Below are 27,668 nucleotides of genomic sequence, written 5' to 3' on the forward strand. Positions count from 1 at the left end.
AAGGCTTGATTAATAGCAGCAGTAGCAGCTACAAACTCAGCTTCAGCTGTGGATTGGGCTGTTATTTCCTTTTTCTTTGAACTCCAGGAGAACACTCCAGAACCAAAGCTAAAACAATACCTTAATGTGATTTCTATGTCATCTTCACATCCATCTAAATCGCTATCAGCATAACCATGGAGTCGGAAATTTTTAACTTGACTAAACTTTATCCCAAAATCAGTTGTACCTTTAACATATCATAAAATTCTTTTACCTGCTTGTAAGTGAATTTCACTAGCATAATGCATATACCTTGAAAGGATACTCACAACATTCATAATATTCGGCCTTGTTGTGGTCAGATACATCAAACATCCGATTAAGCTTCTATAGAGTCCTTCATCAACTTTAGGAGCGCCATCTTTTTCATATAACCTCACTTTGTTATTCATCGGGGTCGCAGAAGGCTTGCATTCATCCATATTAAACTTCTTCAGAATTTCCTTGGCGTATTTCTTTTGAAATATGAAAATCTCATTCGTATTTTACTGCACTTTCATGCCAAGAAAAAATGTCATCTTTCCGAGATATGTCATCTCGAACACAGCTTTCATTTCTTCTTTAAAGCAGTCTATCTGATTTAAGTTGCTACTTGTTACAAGCAAATCATCAACGTATAGTGATACAACCAGAATTTTGTTATCCGATTTCTTGACATAAAGTGTGGCTTCACTTAGACTTTTAGTGAAATCCAAACTTAACAAATGAGTGTCGATTCTGCTGTACCACGTTCTTGGAGCTTGTCTACATCCATACAAGGCCTTTATCAGTCGATATACCTTGTCCTCTTTTCCTTTACAAACAAACCCTCCTGATTGCTCAACAAAAATTTCTTCCTCCAATAAACCATTCAAAAATTCTGATTTGACGTCCATTTGGTGTATTGTCCAGCCCTTTTGTGCAGCTAGAGCCAACAACATCCTTATAGTTTCCATCCTCGCAACTGGAGCAAATGTTTCAGAAAAGTCCACCCCATAAATCTGAGCATACCCCTTAACAACAAGTTGTGCCTTATACTTGTTTATAGAACCATCGGTATTGAACTTGGTTCCATAAACACACTTGACTCCTATAGCTTTTTTATGTTTAGGCATGTCCACCAACTCCCATGTCTGATTTTTTTTCAATCATTTTAAGCTCCTCCTTCATTGCAGCTACCCACTTCTGATCAGTTGCAGCTGCTTCGTACCCCGCGGGTTCCATTAAAGCGACATTGCATTTTTGATAAATCTCTGAAAGTAGCTTGGTTCCTCTAATAAGATCATCATCCACGTTATCATCCTCCTGGATCTTGACTTGCTTATCATTTTCCCAATTCCATTTTTCCGACTCAATAAAATGAACATCTCTGCTGATTGTAATTTGGTTATTCTGTGATTGATAGATCCTGTAGGCATTTGGAGTGTAACCAACAAATATTCCAGCATCTGATTTCTTATCCAAATTGTCTCTCTTAACTTGAGGAATATGAGAGAAACATAGACAACCGAATGTTTTTAAATTAAAAATTTGGGTTTGTATTCATACCATACTTTAAATGGAGTCATTATCCTTAAAGCTTTTGTTGGCAATGTGTTTAGTAAGAAAACCGATGTATGCGCAGTCTCGGCCCAAAATTTCTTTGGCATCCCTTTGTCATGAAGTAAACACCTTGACATCTCCATGATTGTCCGATTTTTTCTCTCCACAACATCGTTCTGTTGAGGAGTATAAAACGCTGTCAACTGATGTTCAATTCATGCATTTCTACAAAATTTATTGAACTTTTCAGAGGTATATTTAGTTCCGTTATCAGATCTGATCATCATAATTTTGCTTTTACTCTGAGTCTCAACCAAAGCCTTAAAAGTACCAAAGATATCTGCAACTTCATATTTTTGTTTCATAAGATATATCCAGCACATTCTCGAATAGTCATCAATAAACGCAATATAGTATTTAATGCCATTTAAAGATGGTGTACTCATTGGTCCTACCACGTTTGTGTGTATCAGTTGCAACTTCTCTGTGACCCTCCAAGCATTATTTTGTTGGAAAGGGAGTCTATTTTGTTTTCCATACTGACATGCAACACATTTAGGTGGCTCATCTCCTAATGCAGGAAACCCTCTCGCCATGTTGTTCTTCTCCATAAACAGTAGAGCAGCATGATGAAAGTGCCCCAATCTTGTCTGCCACAACATTGTGCTATTATCCTCTTTGTGTACAGCAACCTGCTCTTCATTTGTCAAATCCAGGACGAAACTTTTACCTTTTATCAGAACTTTGTAAATATCTACACCTCTTGCATCTTTAATAACACAATTGTTGTCACCAAACAACACCTTGTAACCTTTTTCTGTCAACTGAGAAACACTCAACAGGTTCTGATTAATTTCAGGAACATATAAGACATCAGGAATAAATTTCGAACATGTATGACATTGAATTTCAATTATTCTTTTTCTTTTACTGCAATATATGCTCCATTTCCAACTCTGGCCTTAGAAACAATAGCCTCGTTAAGATCTCTGAAGAGTTCTCGATTATATGTCATGTGATTTGTACAACCACTATCTATAAGCCAACTTTTTGTTGTATTCTGAGCAGAAAAACATGATGTTACAAACAACTGCTCCTCATCTTGATATTTATTTTCATCAGCCTTGGCTTCCCCTTGTTGAAACTTGCACATCCTTTCCATGGGTCCTAACTGACCGCATTTGTGATATTTAATATATGGTCTCCACCAACATCTGTTTGGAGAATGATTAGTTTTTTTGCAATAGGAGCAAGGTGGAAAGATCTGAGTGTTGTTATTTTGATTGCTTTCGTTGCTTGAAAAATCTCCAGGTTTGTTGATTTTATCCTGCAAATTTCTGTTTTTCCCACCATTTTTGCTGAATGATTTGGCTTAATAAGCACCTTCCACAGATCCTTCCTCCCTCGTAAGCCTCCTTTGTTCTTGTGCCTTTAATGCATTTAACAACTCTGTTAATGTAATGTTTGACAGACCTTTAGAGTTTTCCAACGATGAAATTGTAACTTCGAATTTCTGAGGAAGTGTAACTAGTATCTTTTGAACAATTCTAGAATCTTTTGAACAATTCTAAAATCTGGAAATTCTGTACCAAGGAGTTTAACTTTATTAGCAATTCCAAGAAGTCTATCCGAATATACCTTGATTGTTTCAGATTCTTTCATTCTTTGCATCTCAAATTCCCTAACTAGATTCAACACTTGCCTTCCTTTAATTTTTTCATCTCCTTCGTATTCGCTTTTGAGAAAATTCCAAATTTCAAAAGTTGTCTTCATTGTCATAATCCTTGTGAATATATCTGATGAGACAGAAGCAAACAAAGTAGCTCTTGCCTTCGATTTTTTTGTCTTCCTTTCCTTATGATACCTTAATTGAGCCATGGTTGGATTATCAACCAAATGAGGAAGTTTGTAATCCTCTTCTACTGGTTCCCACAGATCATTTGCCTCAAGGTATGCTTCCATTCTAGCCGCCAATATATGATAGTTTTCACCATTAAACGCAGGTGGTGCAATGCTGTTGAAATGTTCTGAATCCATTCTGAATTAGAGATTTTCTTTCTGTGTGTGTGTTTGTGTTTCTTTGAGGTGTGTGTTGAGGAGATGTGTTTGACAGTTTGTTTTCAATAGCACGTGTCCCTTAAGAGAAAACATGATTGTAGAATATATAGCGATATATTTTATGGATAGGCATGAACTTATTTTATACTGCATAGCAGCTACATCAGTGCAAGAAATCAAATTTAATTTTACAATAAAATTCTCTAACAGATAGGTAACATATAATCAGCCAAATAGAAATATTCCGAGATTTTAATTACAGCATAAAGATTGAACTTCTGATTATCAGCTTCAACAATCGTATTCATTAACATGTATTCTCTTCTTTTGTGTATATATATTGAGCAAAAGCTTGTTTGAAGAGTCATCTCTACTCATCGTTTAGGCTCCCTCAGCCAAGTTTCCTTACTGTATATATTGTCCTAATTTGATCATTTTCAGTTTTTTTTTCTTTCACAAATTAGTTTGCGAGATAACTTGTTTAGCCAAAATGTAGCTCGTTTGATTTGCATTCCCAGCATTGATATACCCAGTTAGCACAGAATGCACCTACACTACTTGGGTACGGTTACGAACCTGAACGCTTATAATCATACAAATTTTCTAATCATATATTGTAGAATCTTATTCATTATAATTACATTTTTTTTATTTAAATCCAACCACAGATAAGGTTACTTATCAAAACAGAATTAAAATTTAATCATTAAAGGAGGAAAAAGAAAATATATATGATGAAGCTTTCCATAATTGCTCTTGAAATCAATAAGCAGGAAACTAGGCTTTGCTGAATATTATTTATGCAGTGTTTACGTTAAACAGAAAGCAGGAAATTAGGCTTTGCTGAACCCGTTTTTATGCATCGTGTCGTGTTATCTCGTGCGTTCAGAAGCATAAGCATGATTTGCAACTCGTGCCTGAAGTTGAAAAAATTTTATGCTTCTGAACGCACAAGATGATGAAGCTCTAGGTCTAAACAGTAAGGTCTTAACTGATTATTACTTCTCAGTCTCCCACAACTTTCGATATGCAATCAACAGAACAAAAAATGATCTCTATTACAAAAAACATTAGTTTCTTGGTGAAAAGCAAGAGTTACATATGGTATATGAGTATAGCATACACGGAACTAATGCAGTGCTAGTATTAAACATATGAAGATATAACCTTATACAATTACTAAGAACTTGTAAACTAGAAACTGGTCATCTTCATCACCCGTTATCCTTTTCATGTTATTCTTAGTGCCAAGCAGAGGCTGAAATAAGGTTCCGGTCTTTCCAACCTAACAGCATAGCTCCATCTATTTCCTCCAACTTGTAATGCTCCGAGTAGGACTTCAGCAAACCCCTTATGACAGAGTTAACGTAAGGACTCAGGGGAAACTGCTTGAATCCCGCCATTGTTAGCCTGGATTTCCACTTCCCCAATAGCTCATGTCGCTCCACTCTCTGCTTCCCCTCACAAGCTATAACGTTTACAATATCTCTTGCCAGACAGTGCTGCTCCACATTTATCCGCTCTTTCCTGTCTCTGGGTAGGCTAACATCTATAGACTCGAACATAGCTGCATAGTATTCCAGAGCTTCTACAAACCTAGGCAAAAACGGGGCAGTGTTTGTGTTCGATTCTTGCTCCACCAGAGTAACTACCTTCGGAGAAAGTGACTTCACAGTCCTCAGAAGTCCATCTCTGGGGTTGTTCACATCAACACTCTCATCTGGAGTATGGTGAAGCTGCAACGGGAAGTTCACAACAAGAGCCTCCCCTGGTCTTACCCCTAGCATATCCTGTGTAACATCTGGAGCAAAAACTGGCATTGCATGAAACTCAACAGGGATATTGAACTTCTCTGATAGTGCTTGTAGCCGTTTACCTACTGCCTCCAAACTGTCTCCACGGGCATATTTAGAAACAGGGTCATCAATTCCAGTAATCCGTACATAAGGAGCTCCTTTAGGTCTTGCTGCAAGCGCCTGTAAGAGGGTCATCCACTGTGTCCCCTGAGCGATTTGAAAGTCAATTATGTGAATGCGCTCCTCGTTTCTACAAGCTTCGGCTATGGCACCATTTGCTGCCATGTAACCAAACTTTAAGTAAGGGCAGATCTCATACAAAATATGCATGTAGGAAAGCAAGTCTTTTCCCTCCGGCTCTCTACACCTGAGGGCTCTGTAAATATTATGGCCTGATTCCTCTTTCCTTGCAACCAGCCCTTCTACCATGTATGCACCAAGACGCTGTATTGGATCTCCAGTTATGGAAACAGCACTCCTCACTGTTTCGATTAGTTTATCAAAATCATTGACTCTATTTTCATATAGAGCTCTGGCACATGCAACTAGTAAATGTTTGAGATTGCTTGGTAGGTACCCCTGCAGAGAGATATCTTCTATTGCTCTGTGACGTTTCTCAGTACGCATCATATCTCCTTGTACATAAGTGGATCCATAGGATGCCTGCATAGGCTGAGATTGGAATATTTGTGGCGTCCTCTGATCCTGGCTCATTGTTATTGACCTCTGACCTGATATTTGAGGCCCATGATTGCGCCCCCAGGATGAATCAGGCCTGGTCACTTCTTCTTCATCAGGCCCCATTAAGGCAGTTTCTAGATTCTGCAGGGCATGATGTACGTTATGACCGTTATTGGTACCCTGTGCGAATGAAATCTCACCTGAGAAAAATTGTGGACTGTCATGAGACCGCTGGAAAGAATTACTATTTTCATGCGAAGAGTTGCATGAAGGACTGGCTCCTGAACTTGAAAATGAATGATTCTCCGTGCCTGAAAGTGAATGATTCTCCGTGGAGCTATACTGCTCCTGGGTATCACAAAGTATTGTATTGGTTTCACAATCAAAATGATTCGAGAAAGGAGAGTTAGGCGAGTTTCTTGTGTCAAATTTCAAAGACCCAAACAACCTATTAGGTATAGAAGGATGAGAGGAGTAGGATAAGCCTGTATTGTTTACTCTGTAACTCAACAAGTGGTCTGAGTCCATGCTATACAATCAGCATCAGCTATATTAAGCCTAATAATAGATCTCTCCGGTTCTTGAGCAGATCAGTTCAGGTTCATAAATCTTTATCCAAAAATTAGACTGCGAAATAAAAGAAACCTGCAAAACAGGAAAGCCTTGCGAGATTAGATACATAATAAGTGAAAGATATGCTGGCTTCAACTAGAATATTAAACAAGCATCAATTATTCAGCTCCATCAGAATCTAAACTAACAGTTTGTAAACAAAGGGCACCACAAGTTGCAAAAAAAGACACAACAAAAAACAGGTATGATCTAAACCAGATAACATATGCTTTTAGCACATGGATAACCACTATCTTTAAACCAATACAACAGGGGCTCCTTTCACTTTAAATTTCACTGGAACACATGAATTGTTTTATAACCACTAGTCATTAACATAGATTAAAAGATGCTGGTAAAACAAATACTTTCATCTAGAATACAGAATACAAAGTGAGCAAGGATACAGAGGAATAAGATAAACTGAGATGTATACAATTATACAATAAAAATTTGCAAGTTGCAAATTTTTCATGAAAAACAAATGAAATATAATTATACAATAATAATTTGCAAGATGCAAACTTGTCACAAAAAACAAATGAAAACAACAACACAAATGGTAACTGTAAGCTAGTGACTTTTCAATGCAACAAGAAAAGCAAAGATTCAAGACAAAAACTACACCTCTCTGTGCTACTGGTACATGAAAGCTTTATTTGGTTGGTTCACCTATAAAGCTAAACCTAAGAGGAGTTATGACTTATGATTCATTGTGGTATATATATACATGAAAAAGTTGTTTTTCACTATTAAATAGGAGACCCCGGAGATCATGTATGTCGTGCTTTTGCGGAATAATATGTTTTGCAAACCGAATATGTTACACATATATGATCTCTAACAGTGGTTTGAGTATATTAAAAATGTTATTATGATAAATGAAACTGGACCAGCACAGAAGATTACAAAAGCTTGAATTCAAACAAAAGCCAAGAATTTCAACACTTTGACAAAAAGAAATGCAAATTTGGGAAAACAAAGTAAACGGTAGAGAAAATAGCACCAGAATTTCTAAAAAGTAGAACTTTTAGCTTTTGTTGTAATGATTAACAGTTGAATTTCAAGTTACTAAGATAAAAAATCTACTAAACAAAAAACAGTTAAACATGTAGGTATAAAACTAATGAAAAGAGAGAGAAGGGGTAGTTGCAGTAGTACCTGTAAATGAAGAGAACAAATAGTAAAAGAATGGGGATAAGATTAGAAGTGTAAGTAAACGTTGGAAATGAAATGGCTGACTAAAGAATGGAAAGGATATGAGCGTGTATATATAAGGAAGGGGTGGATGTTTCGTATGAAGATGAGTGGGGGGAGTAACGTTAACGCCCAACAAATATAGATTACAAGCTGGGATAGGACCCTTGAGGCTTAAACGAATCGCTGGGGGAATTAACGTCTGACCGACCAAAGTACACGTCTACCATGTGGACCGTAGTTACAACCAACGCATTCTTGGTTACTTCCCCCTCCTTTCTTTTGTGTTAAAAAGATTCGTCCTTCCTACGCGCCCCCTGACACTATAACTAATCTGAGCCTCAGCGTGCTGTCCAGCCGAGTTTCGAGTATGACGTAATTTGAGCCAAGATTAATCGAGTCCAGTTGAGCCAGCTCGTTTAATTAATCGAGCCTAAAATATGCCCGAACTTGACTAGTTTAATTTGACGACTCGAGCATAGCAAACGAGCCGATTTTAATGAGTCGGGCAAGTCAACTCGTTTAATTTTACACTTAATCGAGTCTAAACATTTACCCGAACTCGACTCGTTTAATTTTACAAATCGAGTCACCTTTACCCGAACTCGGTTCATTTAACTAAATAAATCAAGTCGAGCTCATTTAAACGAGTTCGAGTCTGACGAGCTTACGAGCTGCTCGACGAGAATTACAGTCGTAGTCGTGCTCCCTCCAAATACTTTGTGATGGTTAAATCTATGCACACGCCTAGAACTCTTGACTGATTTCGATGCAACAAAATTTTTTTGTTATTCGTTGAAAAATTTGGACAACCTTTTCTATGTTAATTTATTTATACTCCGATGTTAATCAAGGAAAATCTTAAAATGTTATTGTTAGCAATAGGCCCAATAAGGCCTTCTGAACTAAAAACCGTCAACAACCTTGCTATTGGGCCGAAGGCCCATCAGGCCCATAGGACGAAGGCCCGCGGAGAGTCATGGGCCAAAGCCTTCTCTCCTTCAGGACCGTTAGAACACAGAGGAAGCATAACCCCCCCCCCCTTTCACTCCCTCCATAATGAGGAGTAACGTAAGCAGCAATTATGGTGAGGTTGGGTATAAAACCCCTGGAAAAGTAAGACAAACACACACAGATTCTCACAAACACTCTGCTTTTCTTGTAGTATTTACCTCCCCTTTACAACCAGATTCTTACTCTTACGCCGGAGGTGAATCGGGAGTACAAACTCTCGCATTCTCTTCACTTTCAGGTACCGGCCGAAGCCACCTTCCAGTCAGCCGAAACCTGTCCAAGCACCCGAAGGAATCTGGGTGTAACATTTGGCGTTGTCTGTGGGAAATACGAGAGTTACAAGCTGAGATAACGAGAACATGACAGAAATAATTCACGAGCATTCACCACCACCTGGTTTTTCCAAGGGACAACCATCTGTCCTAGTGGATGGAGATGGGGTCATCACGATAACCCCTGAAGAAGAGGCCTTACTCCTAAAGATCCAGGTAGAAAAGGTCGCGGAGAAGGGAAAGGCCAAAACTGATCAAGTTGACAAAGAAACGGAAGCACGAGCGAAGAAAAGAGAAGCTGATGTGCTCCGACTGAAGGCCCTGCAGCTGCAAAGAGAGGAGATTGAGTTGCAAGAACGAGCCTTGCGGGAATTGATGCAGGCCGATAATCCTGGCAGAACGAACAAGGATAGAAGAGAACGTCGGGTGCATGACGAAGAAGATGAGTCTGACTCTGATTCGCATCCCCGAAGGAAAAGGGACCAAACAACCCTTTTCTTCTGATTCGAAAGAGGAGCCCGATGGATCCCGCCTCAGGCTCAATCGCCTAAAGAAGGCCCTGTTCGGCGATAGGAGGGTCGATAGAGAACCGGTCGTGATACAAGAGATTGAGCAATATCGACCCCCTCCGGGCGAAGAGAGGCAATTTCCTAAGATGAGCGAGTTCAACGGAAAAGGAGACCCTGAGGACTACTGCGAAAAGTATGAACTCCTGATGGTTGGGATGGGTCACAATGATATCATATTGTGCAAAATGTTTAAGACCTATCTCAATGGATCGGCTTCGATGTGGTACAAGTCCCTCAAGCCCAGGTCCATTAGATCCTACGAGCAGTTGAAAAGGAAGTTTTTGAAGTACTACTCGCACATGTGTCGAAAGGCGAAGGATACTGAAGCCCTAGTCCACTGCAGACAAAGGGCGAACGAAGAGCTGGGGGACTATCTCGCTCGGTTTAAGGAAGAAGCTGGAATGGTTACTAATCTTGACAAGGTCAAAGCAATGGGCTTCCTAATAGCGGGGCTGGACCCCTATAAAGGTAAAAAGCTTCGCTCATCTCTTTACGATTTTCCCCCGAAATCCCTGAATGATATATATGTGAGAGGCGAGAACATTCGCCGAAAAATGGAAAGCATTGGGGGTATAAAGATTCCCGAAGGGACGACCGATCGAAGCGAGCCGACAAATACGAAGGCTCAAGATCAGGCGCTGACCGAAGGGATAGTAGGAAAAAAGGAAGAAGAGAAACGGATCGCGGGGCCGAATGATGATGAGATAGAGATTCGGCTGTATTCACCCCTTTGAATGCACCGATCTCTAAGATTCTCCATGAGATTAAGGGCAAACCCGGATTCGTCCGTCCGGCCAAAATGAAGGTCCCAAACCACAAGAAGAACCCTGATAAATACTGCAACTATCATAGGGACAAGGGGCATAACACCGATGAGTATTATCACCTCAAAAAGTTCATCGAGCGTATGATCAAAGATGGCGAGCTTAATCAGTTCGTCCGAGATCTAAGAGATAGGCTGGGGCCGAAGGAGAACCAGGAGGAGGAGATAGAGGCCGAGGAGCCGGAGCGAAGGGATAGAATTAGGGGTGAAGTAAAAACTATATCTGGGGGCAACATCCTGGATAAGGACAGTAAGACAGCCAAGAAGAAATACGTCCGACAAGTATACAATCTATATCAGTTCGGTCAGGCGAAGCCCCATATGCCCATGACCTTCAGCACAAAAGACTATGAGTATGTCATTCGCCCACACGAGGACCCTCTTATTATAAATCCTATCATCGGGCATAATAAGATATGGAAGGTAATGGTAGATACCGGAAGTTCGGCCAACTTACTGTTCCACAAAACCTACTGCAAGATGAATTTGGCCGTAGAGCAGTTAGAGCCCTGCAATGAGGCTCTCCTTTACGCCATTGGAGGACATCCCATTCAGTTTGAAGGAACAATTACTCTACCAGTCCTCCTAGGCAAATTGTCATATACTTTCGAGAAGCCAGTGAAGTTTTACGTAGTTCGGATCGAAAGCCCATACAATGTAATATTTGGCAGACCATTCTTATCGACCTTTGAAGCGGTGGAGTCTATACCCCATCTTAAGCTCAAGTTCCCAATTGAGAAAGGGGTAAGAGAAATGAGAGACGATCAGAAAACCGCCCAAATCATAATGCTGGAGGATCTCGAGAAGGATCAGGAGTACGAGGGGCTGGACGGAACTGGAAAGAGAAATCGGGCTGAATCCGAGCCTAGTGGAAGCCGAGAAACATTAAATATTGAGTTGGAGAAATTTAAGCCGGATCTCTCGAGCCTGATAGCCGAACCCGCCGCCGAAACCGAAGAGGTGGAGTTGTATGCAGGCCATTCGGGAAAGATGGTTCGGACTGGGAAGAATATGGGGGCAGATCTGAAGACCAAAGTGATAGCTGTCCTTCGGCAATACCATGATGTGTTCTCCTGGGGGGCGGAGGATATGCCCGGCTTGGATCCCAAGACGGCAAAGCACTGCTTGAATGTGCAGCCCGAGGCCAAACCGGTGAAGCAGAAGAAGAGGACATTCGCAGTCGAACGACGGAAGGTCATAGAGGCCAAAGTAGAAAAATTGTTGGAAGCTAAATTCATCGAAGAAACTGAATATCCCGATTGGCTGGCCAATGTGGTGGTTGTCAAGAAGTCAAATGGGAAGTGGAGGATGTGTGTTGACTATACGGACCTCAATAAAAGCATGTCCGAAGGATCACTACCCCATGTCCAGCATCGACCAACTGATAGACGCTACGGCAGGATATGAGGTACTTAGTTTTTTGGATGCTTTTTCTGGTTATCATCAAATTGCTATGAATGATAAGGATGTGCCCAAGACAGCGTTCATAACTCCGAAAGGGACTTATGCTTATATTAAAATGCCCTTCGGACTGAAGAACGCTAGAGCCACATTCCAACGAATGGTAAATAAGGTCTTCAAAGAGCAGATCGGTAGGAACATGGAAGCATATGTCGATGACATGATTGTAAAGTCACAGTTTCGGGATCATGCCGAAGACTTAAAGGAGTGCTTCGAAATGATAAGAAAGAACAACATGAGGATTAATCCGAACAAATGCACGTTCGGAGTCTCTAGTGGTAAATTACTCGGTTATATGGTCAGCGCCCGGGGGGTAGAGGAGAATCCCGAAAAGATCGAAGCAGTCATTAACATGGAGGCCCCCAAATGTATCTGAGACATCCAAAAGCTAACTGGCCGATTCGCAGCCCTTCGGCGCTTTATCTCTCGGTCGGCAGAAAAGGCTCTTCCCTTCTTTGCCGTATTAAAAGGGTCGAAGAATTTTGAATGGGGGCCCAACTGTCGAAAGGCGTTTGAGGAAGTGAAAGAGTATTTGACTAAGGCACCGCTCTTGATACGCCCCGATCCAAGAGAAACCCTCCAACTCTACCTTGCCGTGTTCGACAGAACTCTAGGGGAAGTGCTTGTGAAAAATCATGAAGGCAATCAGCACCCCGTGTTTTACGTATCCCGCGTCCTCAAGGACGCCGAAACAAGATATCCCAATGCCGAAAAATTCGCATATGGGTTGGTCATGGCCTCCCGAAAATTGCGACACTACTTTCAAAGCCGAACGATCCAAGTTGTCACCAGTCAGCCCTTGAAGAAAATTTTAACTAGGCCCGAAGCATCAAGTATACTAGTAGCTTGGTCCATCAAACTAGGAGAATTTGACCTGGAGTATGTCCCCAGGACAGCAATCAAGGCCCAGGCTCTAGCTGATTTTGTGGTAGAATATACATTCACGGGCCCCCAAGACCTCACCCCCGATGAACGACTCATTCGAACACCCGGGAAATGGAAGCATTTTGTGGATGGCTCTGTAGCTGGTAAAAGGTGTGGGGCTGGGTTAATTCTCTCCAGCCCCGAAGGTTTCGAGATCTGCCATGCTATAAGGTTCACCTTCCCTCTGACAAATAATGAAGCCGAGTATGAAGCGCTGCTTGCGAGGATGGAACTGGCCCGCAGCCTAAAAGCAAAGCACGTAAGAGCCTTCAGCGACTCCATGCTGGTCGTAAAGCGCTTTTCGGGAGAATATGAGCCAAGAGACCCCCGAACCAAAGCTTACGCCGCCAAGGTAAAGGATTCTTCCCTGTCATTTGTTACTTTTTAGCTTAGTCAAATTGACAGGGAGAACAACGGGCGGGCAGACACCTTGTCAAGGCTAGCCTCGGCTGAGACACAGAACCTAGCTGGTTCCATCTACCTCACCGAGGCCAAGACGCCTTCAATCGAGAAAAAAGAATGTTTAGAGATACACCAGGAGTATGACTGGATGACACCCATAAGAAGCTTCCTGGAGAAGGGTATCTTACCTCCGGACCGAAGGGAAGCACTGGAAATAAAGTACAGAGCGTCAAGCTACACAATCATTAATGAGCCAATCTATCGGCGATCCGTCAGCCAGCCCCTCCTACGGTGCCTGAACCCCGAAGAACAACGCCAAGCCCTAGAGGCTGTACACGAGGGAATTTACGGTGAGCATCTGGTCGGTCGGTCCCTCGCCTTCAAGATCCTTCGCCAGGGATTCTTCTGGCCAACCCTGAAGGTCGACGCCATCGAATATGCCAAAAAGTGTGTCAAGTGTCAACTCTTCGCCACAGTCCCCAAGCAGCCCCCAGAAGAGATGACTTCAGTGTTAAGTCACATTATGTTCGCCGTCTGGGCCGTAGACATAGTTGGCATTCTCCCAACTAGTACGAAGCAAGCGAAATACTGCATAATCGCCATTGATTACATGACCAAGTGGGTCGAAGCCCGGCCTCTGTCGGCCATAACTGAGGAAGCCGCAAAAAAGTTCTTCTTAGAACAGATCATTCTTCGGTTTGGCATTCTGAAGACCTGCATCTCGGATAATGGGACACAATTTATTGGAAACAAGTTTCGCAAGTTTCTGCACCACTTCGGAATAGAACAAAAATTTAGCTAGGTCGCCCACATGCAAGGAAATGGGGCAATCGAGGCGGCAAACGAAGTGATCTTTCGAGGAATAAAGAAAAGGTTGGGAAAGGCTAAAGGAAGATGGTCAAAAGAACTCCCTTGGATCTTATGGGCCTATCGAACGACCCCTAGGACTTCAACAGGGGAGACTCCTTTCAGGATGACCTATGGAACCGAAGCCCTAGTCCCAGTCGAAGTAGGATTGGAGTCACACCAAACCGAGGTCTACAATACGGGGACCAACGATTTTGGGCTGAAGGCGAACGTGGATTTGCTGGAGGAAGAAAGGGAAGCTGCCTACCAAAGGAATATGAAATACTTGTTGCAGGCTGCTCATCACTATGACTCCAACATCAAGAAGAGGTCGTTCAGAGTGGGAGATCTAGTCCTGAGAGAACTGGCAGCTTCTATGCCCACCAAACAAGGAAAGTTTCAGCCTAACTGGAAATGACCTTACAAAGTGACTGAGGTCATTCTCCCAGGAACATATAAGCTTGAAACTCTAGCAGGCAAAACAATCAAGAACACCTGGCACGCCAGTCGCCTTTGGAAGTTTATCAGTAAGAAATTTCTTTAAAAATTAAAGTTTGTACTTGAATTTAATATGGGGAATATAAGTAGTTCGATTATAAATAAAGACGCATTTTTTGTCACATTTCTTTATTTACCAAAGTCGCGACCGCATGAGTATTATCTAAGGGCGATCCTGAAGACGATAAACTCTCCGGCCGCCGCCCTTGTCTAATTTGTTAATGAAGTATGTAACATAAGGGGCAGTCCCACAAAACCCAAACATCCTTCACTACACTACTATTATTTTATTTGCACGTAGAAAGGACGAACGAAGAGCCTTAAGGGGCAATCCTAAGATAAGCCTGTATCCTTCGCTCTTCCCTTGTTAGTGTGATATCAAATAGGTCTGAAGTAAACCTTGTCCAGGGGCAATCTCAGAAAAGGACATGATCATTCGGCCTCAATCACGATTGTATTTATAAATAAATACAGAATGAAGACGACCTGGTTTGGGGGCAATCCCGAAGAAGACCACCCGAAACTTCTTATTGACCGAACGATTAACATCCATGTTCCTTCGCCCAAGAGCAGTAACTTAAAGCATTAACAGCCCGAAGTCACCTTCGGTCTTTAACCCTTGGGGCCATAGGGGGCAAGGCATTATTAAAATTGCTAAGGTAAAAGTCGAAGATGCGATTCATTTTATTAAGATTGCTAAGGCAAAAGCCAAAGATGTAATTCATTTTATTAAGATTGCTAAGGCAAAAGCCAAAGATGCAATTCATTTTACTAAAACCGTTAAGGCAAAAGTCGAAGATGCGATTCATTTTATTAAGATTGCTAAGGCAAAAGCCAAAGATGCAATTCATTTTACTAAAATCGTTAAGGCAAATCGATAAGGCCGAAGAGGCGATTCATTTTGTTAGAATTGTTAAGGCAAATGAAGCCGAAGATACAATTCGTTCTATTAAAATCGTTGACAAATAAAATACACGATTGAAATAAAAGAAAAATGCTGACGAAAGATGAAAGATGCATTAAAATATAAAAACCCGAAGGTTAGTTAAATTATAAAAGCCCGAAGGCGGGAGTATCGATTACAAAAAATAAAATTACAAGCCAAGAAGATGAACGAAGAAAGCCGCTGCAAGAGTTGGGTACGGCCATGGAAACACAAACGGCAAACTTCGCAACAAGATCATCTTCAGTCATGTCAAGCACCTCAATGCTGAAAGCTTAGGCCTGGGGGTCTTCATCCGAGAGCTCTTCGTCTTCGCCGGAGAAGACATGAGGGATTTCAACTGCTGGCCGACCAATAGGATCCTCCAAGCTGTCATCCAGCAACTGCTTATAGTCCCAGTTCAGGCCATGAGCCTTCTCCAGGACATAGTCAGCGCCAAACTGGAAGCAGCGCTCCTCCGTCTGGTCCAGCTGCTTCTGCTTCTTCCGAAGCTCCTTGCGGGACCTCTTCAGTTGGACGTTCCAGTGGGAGATCCTCCGGTTCGCCTTCTCCAAGTCATTTTCCAGCCGGGACTTGTCCTCCTTCAGCTGGGTGGCCTGCCCGTTCAGCTCCTCTTTCTGGGTCTTCACCCTCCCGAGCTCCTCCTCAGCCACTGTGGTCCTCCTCTCCAACTCCCTCACCTCGGCCATCCGAGCCTCCATGTTCCTGACCTTATCCTCCACGACGGCAGCCCAAGGAGCAGCCTGCGAAAACACAAGGCAAAATGTCATATGAAAGAGAAAGAAACCTACCGAATGATAAGAACAAGTAAAAATAAAGTACATACCAGGGACAAGAAGGATAGAAGCTCCGTGCAGGCCTCGGTAGCAGAAGCCGAAGCGAAGGTCGAAGATCGACTGGAAGCTGGAGGTCATGGCATAAGTCTGAAGCCACCTCCTTAGTGGATTGCGGGCCGGGTATACAATATGGTCGGACGTCAACACACTCCACCCCGGAAGATAGGACTACACGACCCCCTCCCGGCTCCTGGTCCACTTTGAAGGGTTCCCCTCTCCCATATACTCCAGGTCGTCCCCTTCCTCGGCCTCAGAAGCCGCACGAGACTGGCGGGGCGGCGAAGCCCTCTCGGTCTGAGCCTTCTCCTTCGTCCGGTCCGAAGGATCCGGCGTAGCCCTCTGTTCGGTGGCCCTCTTCTTCGCCGCCTCCTCGGCAGCCCTCCTCTCGGCCGCCTTGGCCTTCTTCCTCTCTATCAAGGCCTCTCTTGAAGACACTGAAATGTAAGCAGGATGCAAGTCAACCCAATCATATATAACATAATGCATAAAAAGGACAAACAATTATACAGGTGATGGAACAAAACTAATAGGAAAAAGAACGAAGGAAGAAGTTTTGTTACCCCCGCCCCACAAGCTGAAGAGCCAGTCCTTGTCCCGAAACTCTTCGGGCCCAACTTCTTCACACAGACGTCCACCAACACCGCGTAATTCTCCTTCTCCTCCATGGTCAGGCTCGACATAAGGAGCAGGGAGGCATTCACATCGTGCCAAACCGACATGGCAACCAACCACAGACCACTTACATAACACCAATGAGTGTGAGTGGTCTTGTTGCTCGAGTTGGTCGCCGTCCAATCAGCTCGCCCTGCTCGCCGAGCGATGATGTAAAAATCGGGACTCTTCGGGTTCTTCCGAAAATCATAATGATACCAGAACAGAGGAGTGTTGGGTGCGATCCCGACGTGGATGCATATGTTCTGGAAGCAGTTAATATGGATGAACCCATTTGGGTCCATCTGTCCGAGGGTGATGCCCATCTGGAAGAAAAGGTGATTTATCAACTTCAGTGGGGGCACCTTTAAGCCACATTTAAAGGCCGCCTCCGAGACCCCAACGACGCAGCCTCCATATCCCTCTGGCACCCCCGAAGTATCGTAAATTCTTTCGTCCTCCTTCGGAGCATACAACCAACAAAACCCCCGAGGGATGGAGAAATCGTTGTACATCTGAACCACGCGCCCCTTCGACAGCTCCGATCGATTGTTAGCCGCAGACCGCCGGGTAGTCTGCGGCCAAACCGAAGAGGGCCCCCCCTTCGTTCTGGGCGTATAGAAGACGTCCCCGCCAAGCTGTTCGACAAAGGGTCCCAGGAATCTGGAGGGCGGTTCGCTCGGTCCATGTCCCTGTATTCGGAAATAGAGAGACATTAATCCATGTACTCGGATTAGCCGACAAAAGAAAAAAAAGATAAAAAATCGAGTACATGTACCAGGACCGAACGAACGAACAAAATGCCCGGAGGCAGCTTCCGAAGGATGTTCATGGGACAAGCCAACCCGAAGGATCTTCTTGCCCACAAAGAATCCTCCGCAAACATCTCTAACACTCTGGGACACATGTTTACACCCTGGGTCGGCTCCCGGAAGACGTTCTAAAAGCCAAGAAACCCCGAAGGACGTTCTTGGCCAGAAAACGCCTCGCATGCCATCTTTAAACCCATGGTGCCCCTCAAACTGGTAAAACCCAAACAAATTCCTATTACCTACCCATAAATACCCCAACAACTGGAAATCCCCAAAACATACAACTAAATACATTCCAAACCCAGTCACACCTCCTAAAAATAGTGCCACAAGGGCCGCATGCAAAGCCTAGTGAACTCCAAAAACTCGCATGCAAATAAAAGTAATGCTCGAAAGAAAAAGAAACTTACTAATTTGAAGATATTCCTGGACTGTAATGGGGTGATCTGGAAAAACGGAGTTGATGTTGCCCGTGATTGGAAAAGCTCGCCGAAGTTTGTTGCTGTTTAGAGAAAATGGAAGTGGTAAAGGTAAAAGAAAAGGCACAAATAAGCTTTATATAGGCGCCCAAAATGAATTTGGAAAGGCGACGTTTGGGGGTTTTTAAAATCAACGTCCCAGATTAAAACGGTTGAAATTCGACGACTAAGATTGGACCGTGAAACGATGTGCCAACAGCTGTCACTTTAATGCACCACCAGTTCCCAAGGACGTGCCACGTGCCCGAGCGACCATCAAGGCGAAACTGAAGAGGTCGCCCTAGGGTTTTTTCGCCCCAATATGGGCCTGAACAGATGTCCTTCAGACGGCCCGAAGGAACGTCCGAACGACAGGGACATGTTAGCAATAGGCCCAATAAGGCCTTCTGAACTAAAAACCGTCAACAACCTTGCTATTGGGCCGAAGGCCCACCAGACCCATAGGACGAAGGCCCGCGGAGAGTTATGGGCCAAAGCCTTCTCTCCTGCAGGACCGTTGGAATACAGAGGAAGCATAACGCCCCCCTTTTACTCCCTCCATAATGAGGAGTAACGTAAGCAACAATTATGATGAGGTTGGGTAAAAACCCCTGAAAAAGTAAGACAAACACACACATATTCTCACAAATTCTTGTAGTATTTACCTCCCCTTTACAACCAGATTCTTACTCTAATGCCGGAGGTGAATCGAGGGTACAAACCCTCGCATTCTCTTCATTTTCAGGTACCGGCCGAAGCCACATTCAAGTCAGCCGAAACCTGTCCAAACATCCGAAGGAATCTGGGCGTAACAGTTATAGTAAAGTGCAAGGAAGTGGGTTTATCATGATTATGATTATGTTATATTTAACAATGTTTTATTAGTTATAAACAAGTTACTAGTGTAAAAATTAATGATTTATGCAAAATTGATATGAACAAGTTACCCTAGAGTAGTAAACAAAACAAGAAGTTACTAAAATTATATGAATTATGGTTCTAGTTACACAAATGTAGACTTTATCACGAAATACACATGTTTCATATTTTATATTTGAGAAATACAGTACATATGTTTCTTGTTTATTAAGCTATATATGCTTATACAGGGGGAGTACAATTTTCTAGTTTCTTTTTACGGCGGTAACTTTTAAGTCACTGCTGCTAGCTGGAGTGAAGAAGTAATAATTTGGCCGTACTCTAGAGCAATTCGGGTGACGGTCACGTGATGACACCCTGACGAAAGGAGCTAAACGCCGTAATTTTTGCTGCTACAAATTTACAAACTCGAAACTTGAAAGTTGAAATTGTATGTATTATAGGAGTATTATAAATTTTGAATGGTATTTTTATAAAAAAAAGATCGTTGTCGCCACGTGAGAATGCACTTTAGTCAACGCATTTGACCAATCTAATGCTGACCTCAAACGCGGTTCGACTGCTTTCTAATCCTGTGGACTTCCATAAGCCCCGGCTTCCATTTGCTGATCTCACCTCTGAGATACGACTCTAAATTGCCCCGTACAGGAGGTTCAAAGTTTGACACCAGTAAACTTATGATATTAATCACATATTTGCATGTTTGAGAAATTTTAAAATAAATAATCTATCGAAATTTTAAAATAAATAACTTATCACTTAAAATATATAGGTGACTTATAATTAATAACTAGATGAAAATTTATAAATTGTATGAGTGTTTGGATAATTTACTTATATATCAGATTTGTTTTTACTTAAATGAACTAAAATAAATAATTTTTAAATATAACTATCTTAATTCGTGAATTTTAAATTTAAATAACATATACAAATATATATTTTAAAATTAAAATTAATAAAAAAAAACAAAAAATCAAAATAAGTTGAAAAAAAGTACGTTGTTACTAACATTCAATTTATCAGCTATAAATTGTTAATCCAACTTATGGGTCGACAAACACTCGTTGATAAGGTATTGCATTTAATTTCAAGTAAATACGATAGTGGAATGTTATGTTAACACTCTCGGGTATTAATTAAGGTGCGTATAAACCTGTTAACGAAAAAAAGAGTTTGATTTTAGTGAATAGTTGGAAGTAGATCGATCTATCTAGATTTACAAGGAATTTGTTTTTATGAATAGATAGTATTGAACAATATCATAATTTATAAACAAATTTGTAGGTGAGGGAGAACAATTACGTCCAACAACTGGAGATGCAAACTGGTACATGGGACATATTTCAGGACCAAAACTCATTACACGTTTGATTTCTGCAGCTATCACCAATCATTTTATCAACCTTTCAATATCAATGAGACTGTAACATTTATGTCAACATCATTGTTAATCACCTTTTACCATGCTTACATTATTGCTTACGATTTGTTACTTCAACTTTAGTGTGTAAATCACTTCTGTACTAATATTTCGTGTTTGTTTGAGTTTTCCGTTCATGCACAAACACCTCGACACCGTGTGCTCTGTACAGTTAGTTTCAGACTGATGCATGATCACCTGTTCCGTACTATTGTAAGTTCGTAACCATCATTTTGTTTTAAAGAATTATATAATCTCATATAATTATGAAAATAAGAATATTGCTATTGAATCTAACTTTAGACCTCGTCCATCAAAAATCTTGTATCATGTTAAATAAATAAGTGGCCCATTAGAAGGTAACAAATTGATCTTAAAATACATATTCAACAACCTAGTATTTTAATTAAATACTTTGCTTCAACCAAACGAAAACTATAATCTTTAATCTAATTCCAAATAAGGTTTCTCAAAATAAACTGAGATTAAATTTTCCTTAAAATGATATAAATTACGGTTTAAAATGGAGATTAAGATTGACAATAGATTTTCGATTATGTTTGACAATGCTTTCTCAGAAGTAGACAGAACCCCGCTTTGTTGTCCTTTTACGACATTTTGTTCCAGAATGAAGAACACTCCTGACCAAACACATTATTCAATTACTAGAAGATTAATTATAGTCCAAATTTGTTCACGTGCTAGCTCTAATAATAATATTATTATTATTATTATTTTATCACACTTAAAAAGGTCGAATGTAATTGTATTCTATGGCAGTCACGTATGAATGCAGGAGCGTGGATATGACTAAGGAAAAAAATGGATATCATCTTATGTTCGGAATGATTTTTATTTTTTCTGTCCAGTTTACGCACACACTGTAGATAAATTTAATCGAGATGCAATATTCCTCCCAGGAATTATAATTTTTTCAAGAAAGTTCAAAATTTAAACAAAAACATATAAATATATTTTTGGATATTTAAACAATAAAATTTTAATGATTGAAAAGAGTAAACTCATAAAATCAAGTACCATATTCGCACTTTTATGTTGCTTATCGAGATTTACACCCAGCAAAACACATGATAGCGTAAAAATTTATTAGTCTTAAATAATTATTACAATTAAATGTACTAAATTTTATATTATAAAAAAGCAACTCCCTAAATTATACCAACTTTAAATATTAAAATATCTAAAATGATAAAAAAATAACTAAAAAACTACTTCCCGTCCCACTCATTTCTTTACATACTTTTTTCTCATACTTGTCACACATTTTAAGGCTATTATAAATATTTTTCCATAATTTATTTTTAAAACTTTCCTTTTTCAATATAAAAATTTAAATATTATATTTTTATTTTTTAAAAAAAATATATTTTACGAAAATTTTAAAATACATGCCGATATCTCGTACCTTATACGAAGAATATGGGGGAGTACATAATACACTACATCGACGAATATGTATAACCAAATGGAGTATATGTATAACCAAATGGAGTTCCTTTGGTTTAAATTATTCTCAGATCTACGGAATATTTTAGTTTAATTTATAATATTGTTAGAATTGCTCCATTGGTAAATTGTTATTCAGGTTTTTGGATTAATCTTCATGATGTCAATGTAAACACAAAATTAAACTAAAAATTTATTAAATTACTTTCTAAACAAATTTGTAAGCAACACATAGACGTATGAAACTTGGCTGAAATGAATCATTAATAACCTTAAAGATAATAAATTACTATAAGGAATTTTTTTACTACTTCTACCTCTATAAAAATAAATAGTGAATCAATATTTTAATTTTAGCAAACAAAAATATAACATGAGGTACAAGATGACGTAAAAGGCAAGTGTGATAACGGAGATAAGAGTTCCCACTAAAACAAATCCTATCTCTTGTATTATCCTTTTGTTAGTAAACGAAAGCGCGGCCTTCTCATAAAGAGCGGGCCAGTGAGTGGCCCATATCTATCACTAAAATCTCCCACGTCGTCACCCATTGGGTCCTATTCTATTGAAGAGATAAGGGTCAAAGATTTTATTTGAACCACTATTTGACCCGAGTTGCTGTTGCTGTTGCTGTGTTTGTCTCCTGGACTCTCCCATATATTAAGCACAATTCTCAAATTAATGCAAACTGAACTAATATTAACAATATCCGCATTTTAAAAAGATACTCTTTCCATCCCAATTTAATTTATTTTAGTATTTTTTTTATCAAATTAACTCAATTTTTATCTAAATTAAACATTAATTTTTATTATTTAAAAAACTGAAAAATAAATATTAAACTAGATTCTATGTACTTTTTAATGATAATTTTTTATAATTATTTTCAATTGTATTTTATATGAAATTTTCAGTCAAAAATAGGTCAATTTGACCACAAAACAGATAAATTGAGACGGAGTAATATAAATATCATGATGATACAAAACCGGTCAAACCACATATTTAATTTAAAAAAGTTCGATTTGTAAATTCCAATTAAACTATATTTCACTTGATTTGTAATTATATCCTATATATAATTGAAATGATTTGGTCGTCATAGGTACAATAGTAATTTCAGAAATAGTATTATCAAGTAAAAATAGGCAGAGATCCGACTTCTCACAAATACAAACATTAACTTATTATACCTATATATAATTGGATCAAGAGAGTTAATATGACATGATTTGGTCGTCATGGGTACAATAGTAATTTCAGAAATAATATTGTCAAGTAAAAATAGGTAGAGGTTCGACTCCTCACAACTACAAACATTAACTTATTATATCCTATAATATTTTATTTATAATTGGTATAAAGGAGTTAACTTGATTTGGTCAGTACTAACTTAATTATGCGGCTAAATAATAATTTCAAAAATATAAAATATAACGTGGATATAATAAAACAAACGGTGGCAAAAATAACCAAATTAAATAACATATTATCCGATGAACTGGATAAAACTTAAATAAATATAGAAGTAAATGTTAAGGAAAAGATAATAACGAGTAAAATTAAAATCATGATGGTCTTAGTATGTGTCCAGCAAAGCAAAAGGTTTTGGACTTTTGGGTTTAAAGTTTAAACTGGAGTTGCATTGGTGTTTAAGGCTGTGAAGCTCATTTCGCCCTCCCCATTAGTAGGCTTGGCCCAATGATTTTATTTAATTTACTAGCTACTGTAGAAACAGCACATTTCTGTTATTCCACTTGCATGTATGATAGAACTCATGCTGCAACTAAATGAGCTTAATCTCCATTAACAACAGAATGATAGCTCTTTATCTTTATTCAACAATGAAGATTACACCAAAGTCTTACACAGTCACAATATAGAGAATATTGATGAAGTATATTGAGAAAGTAAAAATATGATCTTTAGTCTGTTAAAGAGCCCATACATCTAAACTTATACATCACAAGTTCACAAATCTCACAAGCAGGTAGGATTATGGCATTACGCTAATGCATTATGCAACCCCCAGTCTGTTACCTTTTCTACTTTTAAGCGGACGAGTCTGTACAATTTATTTTTCTCAAATCCCAACCCTATTTACGAGTTCATCATTTTTCTCATACTCTACTCTCGACAGTGATGCACCGAATATGTTTGATTAGGATAGTCTATTATGAGTTCTATGACTATTGACTGCCAAAGGAGGATGCACCGGAGACTTGAAGAACCTCCTCGTACAAATATTAAGCAACTACAATAAATTAGCTCATGGTTGCAAGTTTAAACTATAAGTTATTCACTTAATCTATGCATAAAACATCTTAAAGCTTCAACACAGAAATAGCACTAGCACACTGAATATTCCATATCTTGATTCAACCAAATATTCTAGCATTCTTCTTATCTGGTTCATGTATTTAATTCTAAACAAAGGACTCTCAGTTAATATCCTCAGCTTGAATATGCTCCGATATCGATACATGAGTCTACCGTGTCTACCAGAGTAGGAGTAGCAAAATATAAAATGTATAGTCCCCATTCCTCTGAAAGTATATAACCAGAAGCAAAATCCAAAAACATAGAATAAATAAATTAGCAGGACCTAGTGGGACTTTGGGAGTGTGGAATTGCATAAAGAAGCTCATCCACAAGCAGCTAACTAGAATAATCAATAATTGTTCAAAAGAACTTTGATGATTGCATTTGAAAATATCACAACAATTTTCGAAACTTTCAGGGTTTACAGATTACCACAAAACAGGGAAGGAGAGCTCTGGGATTTAGCAGATAAAGCTCCTCAATATTAGCATGAAGACCAATTTTCCCGGCCAACGAATCAAATCCTGACTGACCAGCCATTTCTTGTATGTTTTCCAGAGGTCGATGTACTCTCCCTGCTATAACTCTGCAAACTATTAAAACTTTTCTCAAGGTGTGATCATTTTCATCCATTTCTATCGACTCCAAAGCTTTCTGACTAGTGGAAGTTGTGAAAACACCTATGCCGCCCTTCAGTTCTTTTTTATTAGATGACCCGTTTCTTATTATTCGACAAACGCAACATTTGTCAGATAAACAGAGGCTGCAGCAACCATTTATGCCGAGGGAGCAAGACACGGTTGTTCCATAAAACCTCAATAGTTCATTACCATCTGCAAGACAACGGGGATGTTTCTTTTGGAGTCTGCTAGCGTTGAGCTTCACCATCTCCCTGTATTCTTCAAATCGAGCCAACATCTTTTGCATGTTATGAACTTTAAATACCTTCTCAATTCGACCACAATGGTTTTCTGATTTTAACCAGCTTGAACGGCAAATTATTTCAACAATTTTCCTAGATGAGTCACCCTCTACGAGCTCAGTAACTGTGTAACAAAACATTTGTAAGCCTCTAGCTAAACTAAAATAAACAATCTGAATGCAACTGACTTTCCAAAGCTATAACTGTGCATCAAACAGACATGTAAATATAATCATGTGCATTAAACAACAAAGTAGAAAGATCAATTGACAAAAGGCACAGTCTACTGAGCAGAAGGTTATCAAGAATCTAGCCTTTTAACTTCAAAAGTAGAAAGTGATAAAAAGAAAATTTGGTTCAGATATGAAATTATAGTAGGCAGTAGTCAATCTTCTGTTTTACTTTGAAAAAAAAGTACCACATCCTCAAAACAATCCCAATGGCCAATACAAAAAGATAAAATTGTAATCCAATTCACTATCATTTCACATTGCAGTCTATATGAAAGTTAGGTCCTTCAAAGAATAGTTGGCATATATATAGAAATACAAGTAAAAAAACTGTTGTTTAGAGACAAAAAAAACACTGGTAACATGGTAAACAAGGCTAACTTTGATATGAGACTGTGAGTAAAGAACATGAACAGAAATGCAGAAATGCAGAATGAGGAATACTTGCCAGCGTGCTTGGACAGGTGATGAGCTTCAAGAGCTTCCATTTTCCCAAACTGCTCTCCACATTTATGGCATGTCACTGAGGAAGAAGACCCATTATCGTCTGTCTCAACAGTCGGTCTAGCTTCCGAAGAAATTCCATTTCCACCCCTCAAATTAGAAACCCCTCCAAATCGAGTCCCTTCCCTTTCAGCCAAAAGTGCAGACTTTCTGGGAGGAGTTGCTGCCGGATTTTTAATCGAAGAGCTAAAATAGTGCATTGTAGAATGCCCACCAGGCCCTGGTGTACCAGGCCTCAAAGTACCTACATAAGTTGAATTAACACCACCACCAGCACCACCGCCGCCATCTTCTTGAAACCCACCACCAAAACCACTGATATGAAGCTCAGTCTTTGAATTACTCAAAATGACTTCATGTGTAATTGGGTTCAAGAACTCACTGCTACCAATTGATCTTGGACTACAATTAACAGGAGTCTCCCAGTGTCTTTTACTCCCATGAATCACATCTTTGAGATTTGCAATAGACCTTGAACAACCTGACCTCCTGGACTTTCTAGTCAAGATGTTGCTCAACTGTTTCTTGGTTTTTGGATCATGAACTTCTGATGCTTCTGATTTACAATGCAAAGATCTCTTCAAAGAAAACCACATTGTTGGCATTTTAAATTACCCTTCTTTCTTCTCACCCACCACAAAGCTTCAAACTCAAAACCCCTTAAATTCTTCAAATGTTAAAAACCCATCTTCATTAACAAGCTGCACAATAGCTTATACAGATACAATATTAATTCTACAAATGGTAAAGAAATTATGCTTTTTTAAATGCAGAGAATCAAGAACACAAAAGTTAAAAGAAATTACCTAATCAGTGAAAGCATTACATCAAGTGGAGCTTAAAGATTTGTCTGAAATAATTGTTGCCCATAACAGTGAAAATTCAAATTACTAATTAAAATGGATTTTTATTTTTATGAATTGTAGTAAAATGCACTGTAATGACTAGTTATATCTTGGCAGTGTGACCAGCATCCTGGCTGTAATAAATGATACTAAATGCTTAGGTAAACATCATAAACAATGAAAGAGACACCGCCTGATTTTAATATAGACACAGTCTGTACAGTTTTGCAGTTAAATTTATTAAAGACTTAACCCATTCATTTTTTTAAACTACATGCATATGAGATTTTTGTAAAGATCTGACAGATTTTTACAATGATTTACTACTAGATTCTGTATTGATGTTTGAGATTTTTAGCTTAAATTTCAGGAAGCACAACAATGTCTCTCAGTTTTTTTGTTCAGTGTGTTTGATGAAACATTGTGGGACAATGTTACAAATTTCACTTGTTTCACATGTGTGATGTGTTTGTTATTCAAAATTGTTAAGGTGACATATGTTGACTTGTAAATCTGATGGCAATCTTGAAAAATGTTGCTAGCAAATAGTACTAGAAAGGTAAAAGTACAGGGCCTACATAAAATAATTTTTTAGTTATATGACATAATCAATTCTATTCTTTACCCAAAAGGAATAATCACTAATTATCTTAGTGCGGG

At 39.5% G+C, this 27,668-nt stretch overlaps 3 protein-coding genes across 4 annotated transcripts; 1 reads left to right on the forward strand and 2 right to left on the reverse strand.

The window, feature by feature from the left end:
* Window positions 1–4,660: 4,660 nt before the first annotated feature.
* LOC141721268 (scarecrow-like protein 21) lies at window positions 4,661–8,027 on the reverse strand. 2 transcript variants are annotated; one of them, XM_074524097.1, is made up of 2 exons: window positions 7,872–8,027; window positions 4,661–6,743 (listed from the first exon to the last, which is right to left on the reverse strand). In XM_074524097.1, the coding sequence occupies exon 2, from the start codon at window positions 6,624–6,626 to the stop codon at window positions 4,863–4,865; it is 1,764 nt and encodes a 587-aa protein (XP_074380198.1). In that variant the 5' UTR covers window positions 6,627–6,743; window positions 7,872–8,027; the 3' UTR covers window positions 4,661–4,862. The 2 variants fall into 2 exon arrangements, with proteins under 2 accessions (XP_074380198.1, XP_074380199.1); XM_074524098.1 differs by lacking the exon at window positions 7,872–8,027 and adding an exon at window positions 7,338–7,814.
* A 6,156-nt stretch (window positions 8,028–14,183) lies between these two features.
* Window positions 14,184–14,636, forward strand: LOC141719858 (uncharacterized). The gene has a single exon (XM_074522224.1). The coding sequence runs from the start codon at window positions 14,184–14,186 to the stop codon at window positions 14,634–14,636; it is 453 nt and encodes a 150-aa protein (XP_074378325.1).
* A 10,224-nt stretch (window positions 14,637–24,860) lies between these two features.
* On the reverse strand, window positions 24,861–27,196 carry LOC141721269 (uncharacterized). The gene is made up of 3 exons (XM_074524099.1): window positions 26,970–27,196; window positions 26,108–26,864; window positions 24,861–25,553 (listed from the first exon to the last, which is right to left on the reverse strand). The coding sequence occupies exons 2-3, from the start codon at window positions 26,766–26,768 to the stop codon at window positions 24,922–24,924; spliced, it is 1,293 nt and encodes a 430-aa protein (XP_074380200.1). The 5' UTR covers window positions 26,769–26,864; window positions 26,970–27,196; the 3' UTR covers window positions 24,861–24,921.
* Between the last annotated feature and the right edge of the window lie 472 nt (window positions 27,197–27,668).

The sequence above is a fragment of the Apium graveolens genome, chromosome 4, assembly GCF_009905375.1.
Source record: "Apium graveolens cultivar Ventura chromosome 4, ASM990537v1, whole genome shotgun sequence".
Lineage (NCBI taxonomy): Eukaryota > Viridiplantae > Streptophyta > Magnoliopsida > Apiales > Apiaceae > Apium > Apium graveolens.

Excerpts from the sequence above, each read along its gene's own strand:
- LOC141721268 (XM_074524097.1), bottom strand. The coding sequence starts at position 6,626 with ATGGACTCAGACCACTTGTTGAGTTACAGAGTAAACAATACAGGCTTA.
- LOC141719858 (XM_074522224.1), top strand. The coding sequence starts at position 14,184 with ATGCAAGGAAATGGGGCAATCGAGGCGGCAAACGAAGTGATCTTTCGA.
- LOC141721269 (XM_074524099.1), bottom strand. The coding sequence starts at position 26,768 with ATGCCAACAATGTGGTTTTCTTTGAAGAGATCTTTGCATTGTAAATCA. Across the intron at positions 25,554-26,107 it reads TCACCTGTCCAAGCACGCTG|TTACTGAGCTCGTAGAGGGT; the intron begins GCAAGTATTCCT and ends TTTGTTACACAG.